The sequence below is a fragment of the Spodoptera frugiperda genome, chromosome 8 (assembly GCF_023101765.2).
Source record: "Spodoptera frugiperda isolate SF20-4 chromosome 8, AGI-APGP_CSIRO_Sfru_2.0, whole genome shotgun sequence".
Lineage (NCBI taxonomy): Eukaryota > Metazoa > Arthropoda > Insecta > Lepidoptera > Noctuidae > Spodoptera > Spodoptera frugiperda.
Window position 1 is genome coordinate 2929005 of NC_064219.1, and position 19199 is coordinate 2948203.

A 19199-nucleotide genomic window follows, 5' to 3' on the forward strand; every position below is an offset into this window, starting at 1 on the left:
GTCATTGAACGACATAGGTGGCACTATTGTAGCGTTAGTATCTACTGTAGTGTTATGACTTATGTACGTATGTAAATTAAACTAACGCTTTTTTATCAACACACTGTTACATACGTGCGGTTTCATCCTCTCTACTCTGCTCCTATTGATCGTTAATGGACTATCGAACACAATAATAATTATTCAATTCGAACAAATAGTTTCAGAAGTTAACGCGTTTAAACAAACAAACTCTTCATCTTAATCAAAATAAGTACAAGATTTTAACGACCACTTTTTTCATACGTAGAGAGTATAAACTGTAGTATTCTATACCTCTACTCCATGATTGTCACCCTGTGGGTACATACAATAAAAATAAAAGCTATATTTAGAGCAATGATGTGATTAAGAAGTGTGTCAAGGCTTTATCTCGATCTGTTTGTTAACGAGAAAACTGACAAACATTCAGACTCGGAGCAAATATCTGAAGGCCACTGTTATTTGTTCCCAAGTTTGCGGAACCAGGGAATGGTGGAAAATGGTGAATGGACAGGTCTTAAAAGCGGGATCTTTTGTTTGTTCCATTTCCAATTTACCGCTTTCTATTCTGTGTAAATAAAGATAGGGCTGATACATTTATTGTTGGTGCAGTGCGACTAAATAAAAATCGAATGTATATACAGAACGAATTCTGTTTTATGCAATATTTCCATTTGATTTTTTCCATTCCATATAAAAATCAATTGCTGTTCGTTAGTCTCGCCAAAACTCGAGAACGGCTGGACCGATTAGACAAATTTTGGTGTTGAATTATTTGTGGAAGTCCAGGGAAGGTTTAAAAGGGGAGAAAAAAAAGTTTGGGTAGGTACGAAAGACAACAGGAAATCTTAAGATGTTTTGTAGTAACACCATCAGAAAAGGTAGATGACCTAACTACCGATAAACAAAAAAAAAAAACATCACAGTGAACATGTCCTAAAACTAAGGCTTAAGCGGCCTGTTTACGAACCTTACAAGGTCAGTCTTATTAAGATAAGAGACAAGATTAGTACGTTGCTGATCAAATTAGCGAGATTAGCTCCACAGAGCACAGTGGCGATGACCTGTACTCTAATTGATGTTCTTAATTAGCTATCTCTCGTCCTTTTAAGCTTGGGCACACTTCAAAGTGATAGGACACATAATATACGTGTCTGATTCAAGCCTGTGGAGGGTTAAACGCGGGTTGTAGTATAAATGGAGTGATCTCGCTGATTATTATTAAATAGAGAATATTATTTTGGTGTGTAATCACAATAAAAACAGAATAAACTGACTGTTAAAGCTGCGGAACGATCATACAAAGCAAGACCATGATTAACTGGTCACTTTTTTATTAGCTGGTAAATTTTTCATCGAAAAAAATATTGAATTTAGGATGTTCTATGTATATTCTACTTTGCCACATATTCATTATTTTAGTCGATTCTGGGTTAGTTGGATATGCTCCATACATTTTCGGGCATTCTCCTTTAAAGTAAATATAAATGATATGAGTTTGTTAATAGAAAAGAAATTCCATTTCAAATCAGATTAAGACTATTGCCATCAAACTAGATAAATTGAGTCCAAGACAAAATCAAAATCTAAGTACGGACGAACACATGATCACTCCATTTATTCATTCATCCGTGTCCAAACTTATCTGAGGATACGTAGGTATAGGTATACACACATCGTATCATCGGAACCCATGTATGGCGATGTCGCCGGGTGACATATTAGCAGTTGTACGCGATCTATAGCCCTCGAGCCTCGAGCACTCATCTTCAATTAGAACAGGAAACGCTTAATGGAATTAATTAGAAACCGATTTCAGGGACGCCGTGTCCTTTCACACTATAAACATAATAATTAATACACAATCTTTGAAATGTCTAAACAATAGCGCATAAATTATTATAATCGAAGACGTACGATTTTCCGATAAATAAAACGCATTTGAAGGAATTTGAAATCTTTCTTGCTTAAAATAAGGGTTATTCTGCAACAATTTTCATAAGTTTCGGGTGCGATGCAAAAAATGAGTTGCGCAAATCCTAAAAATATACGTTCAAAACATAAATTCGTTCGTTTATGATGTATGTTATAAACAGACGCGCACAGGAGCCATAAATTGTGGTTTGTTATATTGAACAAGCAAAATAAGCTAAGATTTCCGGGTCACAGGAGTTCGCCGATTCATGCGGCTCACATCGACCTAGTTCCTTGATCAGGTCTCAGGATATTCCATTTACGATGTGTTAGCGGTGCACCTACTACTGCCAATCTGCAATGTGCACTCGGCTGGTAGAATAATGCATTTCAATTTCGACTAAGTGCTACTGTTATCTATAGACAATAATGTGTAATATGTTTGTGTAGTGTATTATTGATGTATGTACAGTAACACATAATGGTAAAATCATTATCGACATTCAAGGTCATCCCAAAACACGTTAGCCTTAACAACAACAAATTATTGATGGAAAAAAACGTATACAACACATAAAAAAGTCAGCAGCAAATAATAACAGGACAAAAAATAAATAATAATCTTTAAGGACAAATTAATTAAGCTCGAGAATTGCTTAGCAATTAATTTACTAAAACACCAAATTGGGAAAATAAAACATGGGAAACCTCTAAAAGGGACGAAAACAAAGCGTCGTAATAGCCCCGGCTGGTATTAGGTCATTTTCGTCGCATAACACGTCACAAATGACACACAAAGCGGTCGTTTGGCGAAAATTAGGACGATGTCTCTGAAGTAGCATTCAACGTAGAGGTTCGCTTGCAGCGTTGAAAAGCGTACGGAAACGGAACGCGAACACAAAGGGATGCCGAGCAAAAAGCCTAGGACACATGCCACTTTATACGGCGTTTAGCGTGAAAAGCGCTTAAGGCGCTTAGGGATTCTTTCAGCCTAGCTGCAAAATGATGCGGCTTATTACTGCCTGTTTAACTTTGCTGTGAGCAACTCCACGTTAAAAGCAGTTTTGCATCAAAAATCGATCAGCAAAAATGGCACTGCTTATCGTATACTGTGCTCGTTCAAGTTCGCCGCTTTGATAGGTACTCGATTTTAATATCGTTGGAATTTTACTTAGGAGTTTCTGTGTAATCGTTTTTAAAATCGTATCGTTCTATATCGTTTTATAGTTTGTAGTACAGTTTTTGGTGGACTGTACGCCTACCCAGAGTTTCAAGCAATAGTACTTGTCGATAGTTGCTAGCGATGATGTAATTTTTTTTATGGCAAATTTTAGTTCCCTTAGAAGGGTTGTAAAATTTGACATACAAAAAATTTACGCCGACGTTGTCGACTATCGACAAATACTATTGCTTCAAACTCATGGTAAAGGTACTGTATGGTATTTCGAAGGCTGACATTGCATCTAAGATGCCAGTCTTATGAAGGTCTTCAAGGCTATTACAGAAAAAGCTACAACCATCACCTAACGGTAGTGAAGTCTTCGTGGACACTACTCTAGATTGTCTGTGACATAATAAGAGGATGTGGGTGGCAAATAGGCAGGTGGCAGCACTTAAAGGTAATGGTTCCCTCCGCCCTCTTTGACCTCTATGAACCTGTCAGTAATGAGGTAGACACATTGTTATAGGCTTGTTTCTTGATATTAACGTTGATTGGTGACTTTATCAATCTATGGCCGTCAATCGAACGCAATGACAAATAGCTTGTGTTATAGAGCAAAGGCATTTGTCAATAAAATGAAAACTTGCGTAATTTTAAACTACATGGTGAGAACATCAAAGTCGAAGGGCCCATTGCTTACCAGTGCAACCAATGAAGTAAAGCATTCCTCAAAACTGCCAAAGGTTATACCGTAATTATTCCCTTGAAGCCGTACACAACGACTATGACGTATATAACACTCATAGATCAATTAGTGTTACTGCAATAATTACTTAAACAATTACCTATTGTCTCGCTCTTACGACGAACGTATTCACTTACGTTGTCACTACATGTTTAGATTCATCTTTTAGCTAAGTGATTGTAAGAATTATTTTTCTAAATTAGATAAACGATACAGATCAAGTCAATCCACTGTTTCAAGTTGAAGCTTGTGTCGTTTTTCGAGGATTCCACAAGACCTTTGATATTTTCTGCTCTTGGTGCATTAGATTCCTGATTAGGGGATCAAATAGCAAATACCATAGGATCTTTACATTTTTTTAACCAAGAAAGTCCAACTTTTAAGTTCCAGATACTTTGTGACATTCGCGCGCGCCTCGAAGAGCCAGACCAGTCAATACAATTCTAATACATGACCATGGGGCCTGATGCCCGATCCGGAGCAGCGGACAACGTAACAGGTTACCGGGGCTCCGGCTCAAAGCAGGGGAAGGTGGTTTTTAGTCAGTAAGAGTGCTTACTCTTACTGACTTTACCTTAGTCCTTACTTTACTTTGACCTTAGTTGAGAAGTTGCTGCTTAGCAACCTTCTCAAAATAAAGCCATTGGATGATTTTCACCTCTCAGAAAGATGCGTTGTGTCATCGAAAAAATTTAAGACCCACCTATTTGCTCCACAACCTTGAAAAGACCCAAGTCCATCAAGTATGCAGGCGTCAATTATTTAGCTATCTGCGTTGTTCTGCTAAGCGATGACGATTCAGGCCGATTATTGTCATTTGCCTTGGAAAAAATAAACAATGATAGCATCTAGACGTTGCTGTACTAAATTGCTTTGTAGTATCTGAACGTGAGACGTTTCTGCGTTTTTTGCCGCGATACCAGTTCATCTTGTGGTGTTATTGCAGGGTGTAGTTACTAAATAATCGCATCATTAGTGCTCTGGATCTACGTGAGGTGATTGAAAGAAAAGAATCATTGGAAATTATGCAATTATCGTACTAGATCATTATTAACTAGAGTTCAGTTTACTAAAGCATTTTGGGACCATTTCTCGTTTTTAGTCTTACCAGTTTCATTCTGATTTAACTTGAACAAAAGGAAAGTCGTTATTATAACACAAGAACAAAAGGTTCACGCGTTACTTAAAATCTTAAAGCCCTTTCATAGGTTGAAAGCCATTATTCTCTCAACCCACGTTACTCTTTGTCACTGTAACAGATATTTCGCTACTGGCATTCCATTAAAGTTCGCTATATACTTCTTTACAGGCGTATGACGTCATAATATGTCTACCACACAAAAGATTTAATGTCCAGGTGACGCAGAGCCCTACCCAACTCAATTACTAAGGACAACCTGAATCATTAGATAGCGGTACACAGGTTGACACCAGCCACACTATACAGCCAACAGGTTCACAGAAAAATACACCTTAGAGACGAAGAATCTCATATTAAAAGTCTACAAGTTGGCAAAAAATTAAATACAATAATTGGAAAATAATAAAGCACTTTTATAACTGGACACTGCAATTAATTTTGTTTCATGTAGTTGCAGACGATGAGTGACGGCTGTAATTATTTTCTTATAAAGGAGAAAATGTCCGATGGTCTCGGAAAACTTCAGAGCAATCCGTGACAAATTATCTTCAAGTGTTAATTATGAACCAAGTATTTTTATCTCAATTAAAATAATATTCAAGTTGATTTTATACAAAAACTGCTAAGCCGATCATTATAAAATGCTGCAAATTAATAAAAAGATCGAACGTTTTTATATCATACGCACACACATGCATTTAAATCCTATTTTAGTTTTAAATTCTACTAATTCTCAAGTTTTTTACCCGTCTGCACTATAGTAAATAAATAAAAGATGCAATCATACGTCAGTACCAAAATACATAGGTATCAAAACACTGAATTATTTCAACGCGTAAATCCGTCTTGAAATAAGGACGTCATGCAAATTATGAACTCTTTACATTTTGTGGGTTTTCGGTCCCCAAGCGATATGAAAACCCATTCTTTTCCATTTCCCCTACGCGAAGGTACATGAAAAATGACATCCGACAGGACCCTTCCAAGTGAAAATAAGTACTTATCACGAAAACAAAATGTGCTTAGACTAAGGGTTGCAAGGATTAAATATTAAATAAATCAGACAATTTTAAACATATTCTGATAACATGAAAAAAATAATTACTTATAGTAAACGTTTCTCAGACCCGCGCTGCGAAAACAATGGTAGAACTATGTACCTACATGACTCTTGACGGATTAGCCGGTAGTGTTTAGACTCTTGGCATGAGGATGAGGTTCTCGTAAGTTCAATTTTTATCATATTAACTTCTCGTATAGAACCAGAAAACCCTGAGAGAGAAAAATCGAGTTCAGAGTAAGCGATCACACTTGGGACTTATAATATGACTGGTGAAAAATGAACGACTATACACTGCAATACACCAAAGGGGAGGCACAGACTTCCCCTTCGAAAAAAGAACAGAAGGGAAGCGTTTCACCGTCGTTTCAAAGAAACAGGCAATTGATGTGTTTTTTACGATGATATGCAGAAAAAGTTCGCTTACAAAGTTGTAACATTACTCAAAGCACGGCACATAATTTACCAAAGTAGGAGTGCATACGACAGGCGCGGTTAACCTTGGAGAAATTTCGTAAATACCTCATATATTACTTTGAAAAATTATCCAAATGTTTCGATGTAAAAATTGAGCTTATTAAAATTATTGAGTGAGTATGCTTTGGTTGAAAATGTACTAATTAGGTGAAGAGAATTTTATTTGTTTCTTTTTTAATTTTGATTGCTGTTCAAGTGGTCAATCACCTAGGATTTTTTTAAGGAAGAAAAGCTCATTATTTGGTATCTAATTTTTCAACTAAAATTTAAATACTAACTAACCACAATAATATCCGCATCGAGTAAGGAATAGAACATGAGGAAGCATAACCGAATTTCAAAAATTGATAGGACATCACCGATTTTGGTCTAAATTCGAAAGTATGTACATATAGAAAATATATGATTATAATCATTTATTGTAACAATAACGTTTCCGAAAATATATGCAAAATGGTTTATTTAAACTCTATCCCCTTTCTTCAATTTCAAGATGGTCATGGAATAATACCAATTTCAAGGAAAACCATTATAAAGTCTAGTTTTCAAGTAAAATATGTTCTGACCTCGGACGTCACATCAAAAGAAAGTTTACGGAAGGTGTGTTAAATTTAAATCCGATGGCGGATTAAAGATTAATGTGTACTAGTTTGGCCGGAGCTGTGCTCGGAGTTCAAAGTTTAATTTACATATAGATGAACTCAGAACAGGTGACTGCAGTCTGGGTCAGTGGGAAGTAGCGCAGCTATGCTTTATTGGTTTACATACATACATACCTACATAATAAAGAGGGTGATGTGTTTAGATTATTTAGATTTTTATCAAGATATTTTGGTTGTATAGTACACTTGTAGAGATTACTAGGAAATTGTTAAATGATTCAGGTTTTCGTTTCGGGGTATCGATTTGAGTGTAATGTGAGGAAGGAAAATTGGAGAAACGTGATTCTGGGTCCAACTCATACACGGAACTATAATAATCTTACTAATATTATAAATGTAAATTTCTGTGAGCTTGTATGTTTCTGTGTATGTTTGTTACTCAATCACGTCAAAACGGCTGAAGTGATCAGAATGAAATTTGGAACAGGGGTAGATTATGGTCTGGAATAACACATAAGATATAGACATAGGATTTTTTATCCAACAGGACCGCGGGCAAAGCCGCTGGCAGAAGTTAGTAAGAAATATAACAATATACATTCTTGTTATTCGATATCTAGTATTAATAGTACACAGGTACTAAGACAGCTTAGTGGCAAGGCTACGTGGGTAAACGAAGACATACGCAATGCTTTGTAAGTAGTTAAGCAGATTAGTATAATGTACTCGTACATCTCACATGCGTCTTTGAACTTGGAGCGAGTAATAATCTGGTAAGGAAATATCTTCATTATGTAAAGATTGATTATTTTGTAAAGAAGATACAAAAAAGGTAGTAAATCGACTAAAAAGTTATTTGTTCAAAGGTATGTGATGTGTCTTAGTGACGATATCGAGGTGGCCCGGAAGTTTCAGATGCCCGCTTTTTATGCATGAGATTCTGAAACCTACCAACGGCAAGTACCAATGTATTTCCGAGTTATGCGTACCATCGTGAGGAAACCTGGGTATATAATTTCTGATTAAATGTTTGAAATCACCAACCCGCAATGGGCAAGCGCGGTGATTAATGTTTAAACCTTCTCCGTCAGCAGTGGCCATTTAGAGGCTGTCGATGTGAGATGTGATGTAATGGGATTGATAGTGGACAAATTGTATTAAAACTTAATTATGTAAAGCTCTTAACATACATTCTTTCAACTAGTGATTAAACAGTATCTGTGTAGCTAGAACTTTAGAAGCGTCTGTGGACAATATACGGCACAGTTTTATGTTATGAGCTACCGTTCGTTCTCATAAGAAATCGATCTCTTTATTTCCTAACCTATCTCCATTAATACTTCCCATTAGCAAACCTTCACAGACAAACGATAGAATCGGGAGTAATTACGTTCCTATGTTCCAAATTCTCAGTAGCTGAGGAATCTCGTAATTTTTCCCTGTACACAACAATAGGCTCATCATCTATTGTGTACCTTTCCAAAATTAGATTGGGAACAGCATCAAGTCTTTAGAATTTCTCCCGAAGAGTAAAACGTTATTTATACCGGCAAAATTACCTACGTTCTTGCAGTATTATTTATGTGATACCAAATTTTTGTTTAATTTTTTTGAATAATTTATACCCAAACATAAAAATTGTACATAATTACATGAACTCTTTTAAGGGAGAAAAATCATCCTGATTTCTCTCGCCTTGGGAAAGGCAGTGTCAGACCCTGACTAAAAACCACTCCGTTCCTACTCCTGCTTTTCGAACCGGAGCCCCGGTAAACCCGCTAGGTAGTCTGCAACTCCGAGTTACATGAACTCTGAGCCCTTATTAAAACAGCAAGTTTCGAAAAAAAAATCTATTTATACAACCAAGACTTGCCAGCTACTAGTGTTCTTGTCTCGGTTAATCTCTTAAACTTTTCCGAGCTACTGATTGCTCGTAACGACTATCATAGCACTGGATCAACTCAACTCTCCATTAGCCGTTTATGAAATGGCAAGTCATCGCCATTATTTATAGTTTTATTGCTGTTGCTATTTGGATTTCAAGATACTGTTCGTACTTCATACAAATCGAACGAGCCATCTTTTAAATAGCGTTTCTTTTATCTTTAGATACGAATATAAGCAGCTTAAAATGCAATAACTTTTTAGAAGTCTTATAGACGGAAGGATGCTTTATGGATTCAATAAATACTAACGATAGTATTGATGAACGAAAGTAAATAATAGCATACATCTTCAGTTATATCGTTCAAATCTAAGATAATTATATAAAAATCAGTAGCTGTTCAGCTAGCTAAAACTCGAGAACGGCTGGGCCGATTTGGCAATTTTTGGCCTTGAATTATTTGTGGAAGTTCAGGAAACCTTCCCTGGACTTCTAGAAATAATTAAAAGGTGAGAAAAATGTTGGAGGCAGTACGAAGTTTGCCGGGCCTGCTAATTAATTTTAATGACTCAATTAAATACGTTTCACGATTTTAAGTCATAAAGAGAATAATGAAACCTCAATGGTTCACTAACCTTTGATAGGTGGTAGTTTCACGAGCTCCTGGTTGTGATTGTGGACGTTGAACCTGCTGGAGCCATGTCTTCGGGGCTGGCCGTTCCAGCCTGGTGGTCGGGGGCCATCAGCCGACCTTGGCACTATGGGGGCTGGAGGAGGAGGCCCTGATGCGAGCGCTGACAGCTGTTTCTCTGGTCGAGTCTGGAGATGATAGATAGGGGTAAATAGAGTGACAAATGTAGTGATTATGATTATTTGGTATGCAGGTAAGGAAATAAAATATTGATTTAGTATAGAGACGCTAACTAGTACTATGACAAATTGTGTGTTTTATAATGAAAAATCTTTTGTAATAATTGGGCGGTTTATTAGCCAATAACATGTAATGAGTGTACAAAAACGTATTGATTTAGTTCGAAATATAAAGAGATTTTGTACGGACAAGGGAACAGTTTTTCGGATTACCGAGATATTCGAATTATAGGTTGGAATTATCGAGTGTCGACTGTACCTACGATACAAAACATTGAATAAAACTTGCTTCATGTGACTCGAACTTTGAAAGCTACGAATTTATATAGGCACAGTTTATGTGTAAAATATCTTTTATTCTAGATTCTAGACATACCTAATTCCCTATAGAGAACATTAATAATTCTCTTAAACACCTCATCTGTTACTAGATTCAGCTAAAATTAGTTTTCTCAGTCTAAATTTAATATTCAGAAAGGAAGCATTGAATTTATTATGCTGAAATAATTTACAGCTCCTTGCTAATTAATTACTGTAATATTCTTAACCTTGAACAGTTCACTACACTTCGCATCTTTGTGTAATTAAATATTTAGATAAATACTGATAACGATCTGTACTTAAAGTTCAAAAAAATCTTAAAGCTAATGGATTTTGATTGCGACTAAATAAAATTTTACATTTTTAATAATAAGGGCCTGTTCTGCTATCTAGAGTCTAGACTAATAATAAATAAAATTAAAGTGTCTGTTAATCTGTTTGTAATATTGAATGGTCGCTTTTTACTACATAAGACACCTACAGCAAAATATTGTTTTTTGTCTGCCTATCTGTCTGTTTGTTTGTTCGTTCGAGCTAATCTCTGAAATTGCTGCACCGATGTACTAAAGAAGGCTTATTTTATCTTAGAAACAATATTTTATTTTAGTTAAAAATCAAAACCCTAAATCCTATCACAAGTACGCGGAAGCGAGCAACAGCTAGTATTCAATACAGTTACTGCTAACTGAACGATAACATATTATGTAACTATTTTGACGCATTTCGTATAGAAAATAATTCGTCATTTACACTAATAGAAACTTACTCAAACATTAAACAAAACTTACTATAACTAACTATTAATAATAACAACTTGTTCTTTAGTAAATATAAAGCTAGCCTACCTAATACCTATAGTAAGCACAGAAGAATTTTAATATTAATAAATACTTCCATCGTTCAATAGTTTTACTTTCAACTTCTATAATATCGCAGTGGAATGCGAATGCTATGAAGCCTGGATTGCCGGTTCGTGCTCACTGCCTAGTCCTTGGAGATGTCAAGGTTACTCCGAATGGAAGAAAAATCCAAGATCGAGGTTAGTACTGGTATTAAATACAGTACCACTAGTACAAGTTTGTTTTACGTTTAAAGTAATCGAAACAAGAGCACGTTCGGCGCTCTGATTGGTTGTTTTATTCGAGCCGGCCAATGAGAGCGCCGAATGCGTTTTCGTTTCGATTACCTACTTTAAACGTAAAGCAAACTCATAGCAGTATACTCATATAGTAAGGGTACAGATTTGTTTAATAGTATTCAAGTTTGAAATCATTGGAGAATATAATCCTGTTATTCTAAGATATTCAGTCCATTTTGATATTTATGTGGCGCCATTTCTATTGTAGTTGCACTAGAACAGTGGTTCCCAACCGGTGGTCCGCGGAAGACAAAATGTGGACACCGCGAAACGAAAAAGAAAAATACACAAGACAATGCTTTTATTCAATAAATATCAGGGACAAGGCTTGAAATTAAAGCTTATGTAAAAGGAGTCAACTGAGAGAAGATGACCAGCTGATATCAATAATCCAAAAGGGACTTTTTTATGAGAACGAATAGCATGACTCTGAAGAAAAAATAAATATAGGTATAGTACCTAGCTAAACAAGAATGATAATATAAAAGAGGTCCTTGACCATGAAAAGGTTGGGAACCCCTGCACTGGAAAGATCACGTAATACATGTCGTGAATAATACTTGAAAATTCATTGAGTATACATACGAATACATTATTGAGAGAATTTTTGTTTTGTGATAGCATGATATAGAGCATGTCTTAGATTCGACTTTTAATTTATTAATTGAAGTTTTTCAGTTATAATCATAATTACTTGGGCAACAAGTGTGAAATTACAATATAATAAGTATCTATGTATATCACGAAATCTTCCTAATACATTTATAACAAGACTTCTAATAACACTTGACAATAAAAGATTTGATTCATCTTTACGTATTAGGGGTTAGCAGGCGTAGTGGTAAAACGAGCGTGAACGTACACGACAGTGGTTGGAAAATACAACTCAATGTCAATGATAGTGTGCAAGGGAATACACAGCTACGTACTACCGTAACCATATAACATCGACAGACAGACGGACATTGAATTTTATAGTAAAACTTTGTTTTATTTAGTACTTTGTCTGTTTCCTTTGGGAATCTTGGTGATCAAGTATTCTGGTATAGACTGAAGGCTAGAAGGTGTGTTCTATTTATAGAAGGTAACTTATTTATCTTAGGAAAAGTTTGAAGAGAGATTTTCAGTTTGATACCTAGGCAGGATTATTTTCTCCAGCCTACAGTTACCCACAGTTGGCGAATACACCAAGTGGATTTCTAACATATACTAGTAATTTTAACTATACACAAAATACACAGACCTGATATCAATTGAATATGTGTAAAAATAACTTAAAGAATAGTGTAGCATTTTCAATGTACAAAATGTATTCGATATAATATTACAATTTAAATGCATTGTCTGTTTGTTTAAGAATACTAAGTAATGACTTAATAATTTACATAATGAAGACAAAGTAACGTAGCGTTTTTATTAATAATAAACATAACTTACATGTAAGTACCTATGTCTATACCTACTATGTCTAGTCAAGAATCATAAAACAATCGTGTTGATTTGCAAGAACATTTTGCATACCAATTATAATAAAAAGCTCCATAAGACTGTTACTGATACCTACTAAACTTAATACCATCTCTTTTCAATACCCTTCAAGGGTTTTTGAAGGGGGAATAATCATTCAATGACTTCTCCTGCCGAGGCGATAGGAAGTGTCAGACTTTTACAGACTAAAAACCACCCACTCCTGTTTTTCAAGCCAGAGCCCCTGAAACCCCAGCAGTAACTCCGGAACCCTTGAAGGGTTAAGTTATGAATCAAGAGTAAATCTGCAAAAAGTAGATGTATCAGAAAAACGATTAGGAAAAACGTGCCACTTTACTGGCCGATGTTAAAAAGTCAATTAATTAGAATTCCATTTTAAAAATCGTGCACAGACTAGGATGCGCGTGAGCAGGTGCGCAGTGGGCGTGCCTCGCGAATACCGTAAACATTTACGTTTTCTGGAAAACACTGTTGTAACAAATGTCAATGTATAAATAACGTTGAATTATTTACGAGCCGTATCATACCAAGGTTTATTTTACAACGATGCAACTAATTGTATGTATTACAGACTAACATATAAGAAAATAATTATAGTGTTCGTTTATTACTGGTAATTCCCCAAGAGAGAAAAAGCCAACCATTTTTCCACTCAAGAAAAACAGTAGCAATACAATCACGAAAGCAAGAGGCACTAAATAAAAGAAATTAATTCCACTTCTTCAAATAGCCTCAAGACAAAATCGATTTTCCTAAATAAATTATTAAAAGCTACGTGGGAGGCACAGAAACAATCTATAGAGCCAATCAAATATTATTATACAATGTCAAGGTTGATGTGAAAAGTACGTAATCGATAAACGTCTGGTTCGATAACTTTATGGTTAAAAGGTTTATAGAGTTGAATAGGTGTGCCGATTTATTTACCCACATTATAGTTAGTGTCTATTTTCATCAACCTCTATTGAGTCTTTGACTGCCAATAGAAAACTGTTGAAGGTAAATCCTCCGCTAATATCGGTCACCGGTGACCACCACGGCGTTCAAAGTGTTAAATTTTAAGGAGCCTTAAAATAGGTGACATGTAACGACTCTAGGTTTACACCTAGGCAATGTTTCTTTTTCTACTTCGTTGGTCGAGCGTTTATGAATGGGTGAAATCAATATTTTATTGACTATTGATTAAAATATGGAATTTTGAATTAACTATGTATATTTTCTCAAAATGTCACCTAACAGTACAGGAAAGAGGTTCATTTAGGTGTTCCCTTATGTTAAGTAATTCTTAGTTAAGAGTTGGTTTAGATGGTTGGTGAAAACAGCTATAGGACATGACAACACGCGCTGTCATAAAACGTTCTGATAATGTGTGTATCATGTTGTATTCCAGATAAATTCACATATAACAAAACCATTTGTCTTCATTGTTATACTGAAAGCTTCTGCGACATTTTGGTGTCAGCAACATTATTGGCCGTTGGGGATGCACTATACGTCAATATTCTCTGCAAATACCCGCTACTCAGCTCACTATATGAAAATATCCAGATAGGGATTTCCAAAGAGTACCCAAATAAAGCTGTCTGGATTCTGGGTTGTATCACACATAATCATAAACATTCTGGAAACGGTTGCCTAATTTAGCTCCATTTAATAGCTAGCACATATTTCATTAACGTTATCCACGTCAAAATTATGGCTCATCACACTTTTCTGACGTAGTTCAAGGTGATAATTTTGGCATATCTATGTATCTACGCATATTATTATGAGTATCTTATAGATATCAATGACTATTATCAATTTCTCAAGCCTTTCACGATACGCGGAGAAAACGAAAGGGCCAACCGCCATTTTAGTTTTGCAGAACTTTTATGTACGCAGTATTTATTTAAAATATTTGCAGTTAATAAGTTTACAAGTAAAAGTGAATATTCAAGTAAGAAATGTCAGCTTTTAACTTTCTCATGTACCATTGGAATATGTGAACGAAAACGAAACTGCTAAACTCGTAAAGATTTCAAAAATTTGCGATAAATACAAAAAGCAGAAAGTATTCACAAATTCGATGTAACAATTGATTAAGTTCCAAATCACGTAGCTTGTTCTGCGCAACCGCAAACATCCTTAATGACATTGAAACTCACGATATTTGCAATTATTCAATCAATGTAATCCGGTAAACACAATCAGATATCCATCGATTTCCAGCCTAATTAGCAAACACGTGAAAATTCTTCTTTTTACCAATTTTCAAGCAAGATCGTTAACCGGCGATAATTAATTTAGTTCCAAATACAGTTACACAAAAGCTAATCACATCAGATACCCAAAATAAAAGTCTGAAATCCGACAAAAGAATTTCAGTTATCTTCTGAGAATTTTTGCCAACAAAAACAATAATAGCGTTATCTTAGAACCGATTTAAAGCAGTTCTTCCAAAACGGTGCAAGAACCGAATCAGTATAATTCGATACACTTCAATTCTATCTGAAACTGAAGGACGTTTCGATAAATGTATTTTGCTGCGAGAACAGATCTCATATGTCCTTGCACTTGACGCATCAATGGCGATTGACAATGCATCTGTTATCAAGTCCGCCAATGAACACCAACATGTGGAATTGTGTATCATTTAAATAAAACAGACAATCAGACATCGATTGCAGAGACATAAAATATATTTATGGACTGAAATGGATTGGAAATGTTATCATGTACATGAATACTGTAGATTTTTACTGAAGTTCAAGATTTATTGGTCTGCTATTTTATTATACTTTCTGTCGTTATGTCATTGGTTTCATGTGAAGGGCAACCTTGTATGCTATAACACGATATACCATGAAATCGTTTGGTTTCACATAGTATACGAGTACATAATTATGGAATAGAATGAAAACTTATAAGCTTAGGGTCCCATTCTAGAGTATCCATATCTGATAATTAACTATAGTCCATAGAGCCGGAATCTTTAGAGCAAAATTCCGATTACCACTAAGTATTTCTATTAATATAAGACAAGCCAACAAAAGTTTCACTTCTTCAAAAATAAAACCTTTTAATAATAATTGGCTAGTTTACGATCAATCTTCTAAAAAATGTCGGCGCGAAATGTTCCGTTGGGTATGTAAAGCGAATAGTAAGACGGTAGACGTCTCGGGTCGATGACGTAGACGAACCACCGTTACTTACAGAACGATATTAAACTATATAAAGAATATCTGGCCAGATTCAAACCTTTTTTTTCTATGAAGAACCTCTAGTATATTGTATGTATCTCTTCCTAATTTTAGACGTTATTAACACCATGTTAAACTTAAATAGTCCCAAAACTCCCAATTATCAATACAGTGTCAATTGTTCTTCGCACTTGAACTTGATTTTGTTACATTAATGTTGATTTTCATATTGACTATTCATAAGGAGCGTAAAAGGTGCGCTACTTAGCATATTAATATGAGAATATTTTGGCAACTCCGTGTATTTTTGGACATCAAAGCTTACCGTGACGGGTGAGCGGTTTCGGCGCCTCCGAAACATCGAGGAAAGAGAGTGGCTGGTCAGGTTGGCTGCCGATATAGGAGACACCAACATTTTGCACTTTATCCAACACTATCACACACACTCGAACCGAATCATTCCCGTTATCACTGGTTTAACGAGTACGCACTGAACTGTAGCTATCGGTTACAATATTGTGTGTTAAAGATAAAATTCTGAAACGTTAATTTTCCCGTCGAACGAAACTGTACAAACATGAAAGCACACAGACGAGCTAAAGCACAATGAATCCGCTTTGTGATTCCAAGAACAATAAACTTTTACTATCATGCCACATAAAAAGTTTCACTGCAGTGCGCAGTAGTTCGTATTTTGCGAGAACCGGTGAACCTATCACTTTTCTTGCTTTGGTCAAAACACGAACTTTCTCTGCAAGTTTACCATATGTGAGTCATATCCGAACGTCGATATGTCAACACACAAGGAAGAGAACAAAAAAACACGAATTAAATATGGAAAGTGCTGCACCGGTTGGACAGAAACCATTCGTGGATAGCGTACAATTGAGAACCGTATCGGTAATGTTTGTAAATTCACTAAGAAATAAGAATCAATATCAACGAGCAGATTGAAAAGTTTACAAGGTAAAGAGTTTTCTGGAAAAGCGTGAAGACACCAAACCTCGTTAGTGAGACGATCCGGTGGCAGTAACTCGATCCAGAGCGCGCAATCTACTGCATAAATTAACTTTGTAGCCCACTTCGTTTAAATTCTTTAAACATTTTGCCTTATCTGTTATTAGTAAATTATGTGACATCACTGCGGTGTGCTAAAATTATATTTGGGTATTAAAGTGCAATTAAATTGTCCTGTTTATTGTAGTCTTGAAAATATAACGGGGGATTAAACACAAGGTAATATACGGTAGCACAATCAGACACACTCGTAAATTTTGTGTAAGCGTGTACACAGAAGCGTTCACGTCGCGAAACTAATCGCACAGGAATCAGATTTCTAAATACTATTGTGTATTGTCGAATTACAAGCGATTTCCTACAATTAAACGGCAAATTGGCGCAACTTATGTTACATTATGTTTTACACAGATGACCTGGTTGCATTTATTAGCTAATCGTTGTTTAGTAATTAATAATGGCTACGCCTTTTTAATTGGTCCAATAAGCCGACATATCCGAGTGCTAGTTGCAGTGATTTCTTTAGCTTAGGTAAATAACACTTCTGAAGATTCCAGAAATGTGCTTCAAAAGTCGTAATTTTCTTTGGCTCGCGTTGCCGTTGGTTATATTTGAGGCATAATAAATGGCAATATAAACTGTAATAAAACATACCAACTACTCTTGTGTTATAATAATCGTAACTAATGCGACTATTGTTAAAGTTTTCAGGCGTTCGTTAGCCGTCAATGCCGAATACCGAATCTGAATTGGTAATGGGGTGGAAATAACATTGCAATATTTAAAAGGGGACGTGCTTGCAAGAGATGAGACATGATACATGACATCATTATCGCTACTTTAGGTCAAAACTCAATAAAATTAAGGCTTGTGGTCAATTTATTAATGTACCTACCGACGACAGTAAATCAACATGCTTCTTTTTTCAAAGGATTTCTTTTAGTATTTTGTAATATAAGTACCTAGTTTAAAATCTATTGGAGAAATCTCAATTCGATTATTTCTCCGAACTACAAAAACGTATAGCTATCAGAGTCTGAAAATTAATGGAGTAGTGCTAATTTATGAGACTATTTTGGTAATAGAATAAAATCGATTATCTGTGTAAACCATAAATCTATCCATATAGGTAATAACCAAATACAGATAGAGAGTCTCCAAAAATATCACTTCTAACACCAAAAATCAGATCAAAGAACCAAAATTCCTAGAATTTAATCTCCTTCTTTCTAAATTTCTTCCAGAAACATACAAATTACAACATCCGTATAACGATATGAGCTAAAAATCTTTAACTTTAAATAAACCAGATGACCTGCGCAAACGCAATGAACGTCAGTGTATCGCCCACATGAAATAGAGAAAGCAAACAAAGATGCGATGCTCCTATAAATAGTCAATCTCGGGTTTTCTTGTAAATCCGGATAAAGTAAACAGACTCAACTTGTGTTAATTGAACAAGTTTATACTAGAATCTAATGTCATTGTGGAATATTCCTTCACACATTCGACACGACAATAGATTATGACGACTATTATATCCACATTAGAGTCTAGTTTTCAGTTTGCCGCGTTAATTTGTAATTTTCGATGGTTGCTTTTATCAAACTAGGTTTGAGTTTTCCTCTTCCATTACTTTTAGTTGATCAACGGTGAACCTCTTTAAAATGATGACTATGGCAATCAGTACTTTATCTGGTTGATAGAAAGGGGGTGTTACTACGTCTAACATTGGGAAGCTCAGATTAATGCCTCAAAAAAACAATATAACACCTTTAAGCGCCTAACCCAAATATCTTTTCTTCTTTCTGGTTTTTTGGCAGTTTCACGGCATTTTGATTAAGTGCAGATACTCGTACATGCAGGTTAACTCAAAAACTGTACAGAACACCTCACACTATGGAAAACATAAACAAGGTATGTTTACTATGATAATATAATATCTATTTACATATCTGCCTTTTACATAGATAACTTGGTTCAAGTACATAGATGAACGCGAATAAGATAACGCCTTTCATTTTCCTACAGAAATGTATTTGTTATGACTTTAAACACAATAAAATTTACATTTGCGATAGAATTACAAAATAAAGCGTAATTTTGTATCGGAGGCGAATATTTATTTACAATTTATTCGACAAGGCGACGTTGAATAGGCGCTGGTGTGGCGGGT

At 35.4% G+C, this 19199-nt stretch overlaps 1 protein-coding gene across 3 annotated transcripts in view; it reads right to left on the reverse strand.

Moving 5' to 3' along the window:
- The window catches only part of LOC118275272 (serine/threonine-protein phosphatase 2A 56 kDa regulatory subunit gamma isoform), a 44547-nt gene that overhangs the window by 19563 nt on the left and 5785 nt on the right, over positions 1–19199 (reverse strand). For 2 of the 3 annotated variants that reach the window (XM_035593175.2, XM_035593176.2), the window contains one exon: positions 9643–9826. In XM_035593175.2, coding sequence (XP_035449068.1) covers positions 9643–9826 — 184 coding nt within the window. Of the gene's footprint in view, positions 1–9642; positions 9827–16331; positions 17309–19199 lie in introns of those variants that run through there. The other variant, XM_035593174.2, reaches the window with a different exon arrangement.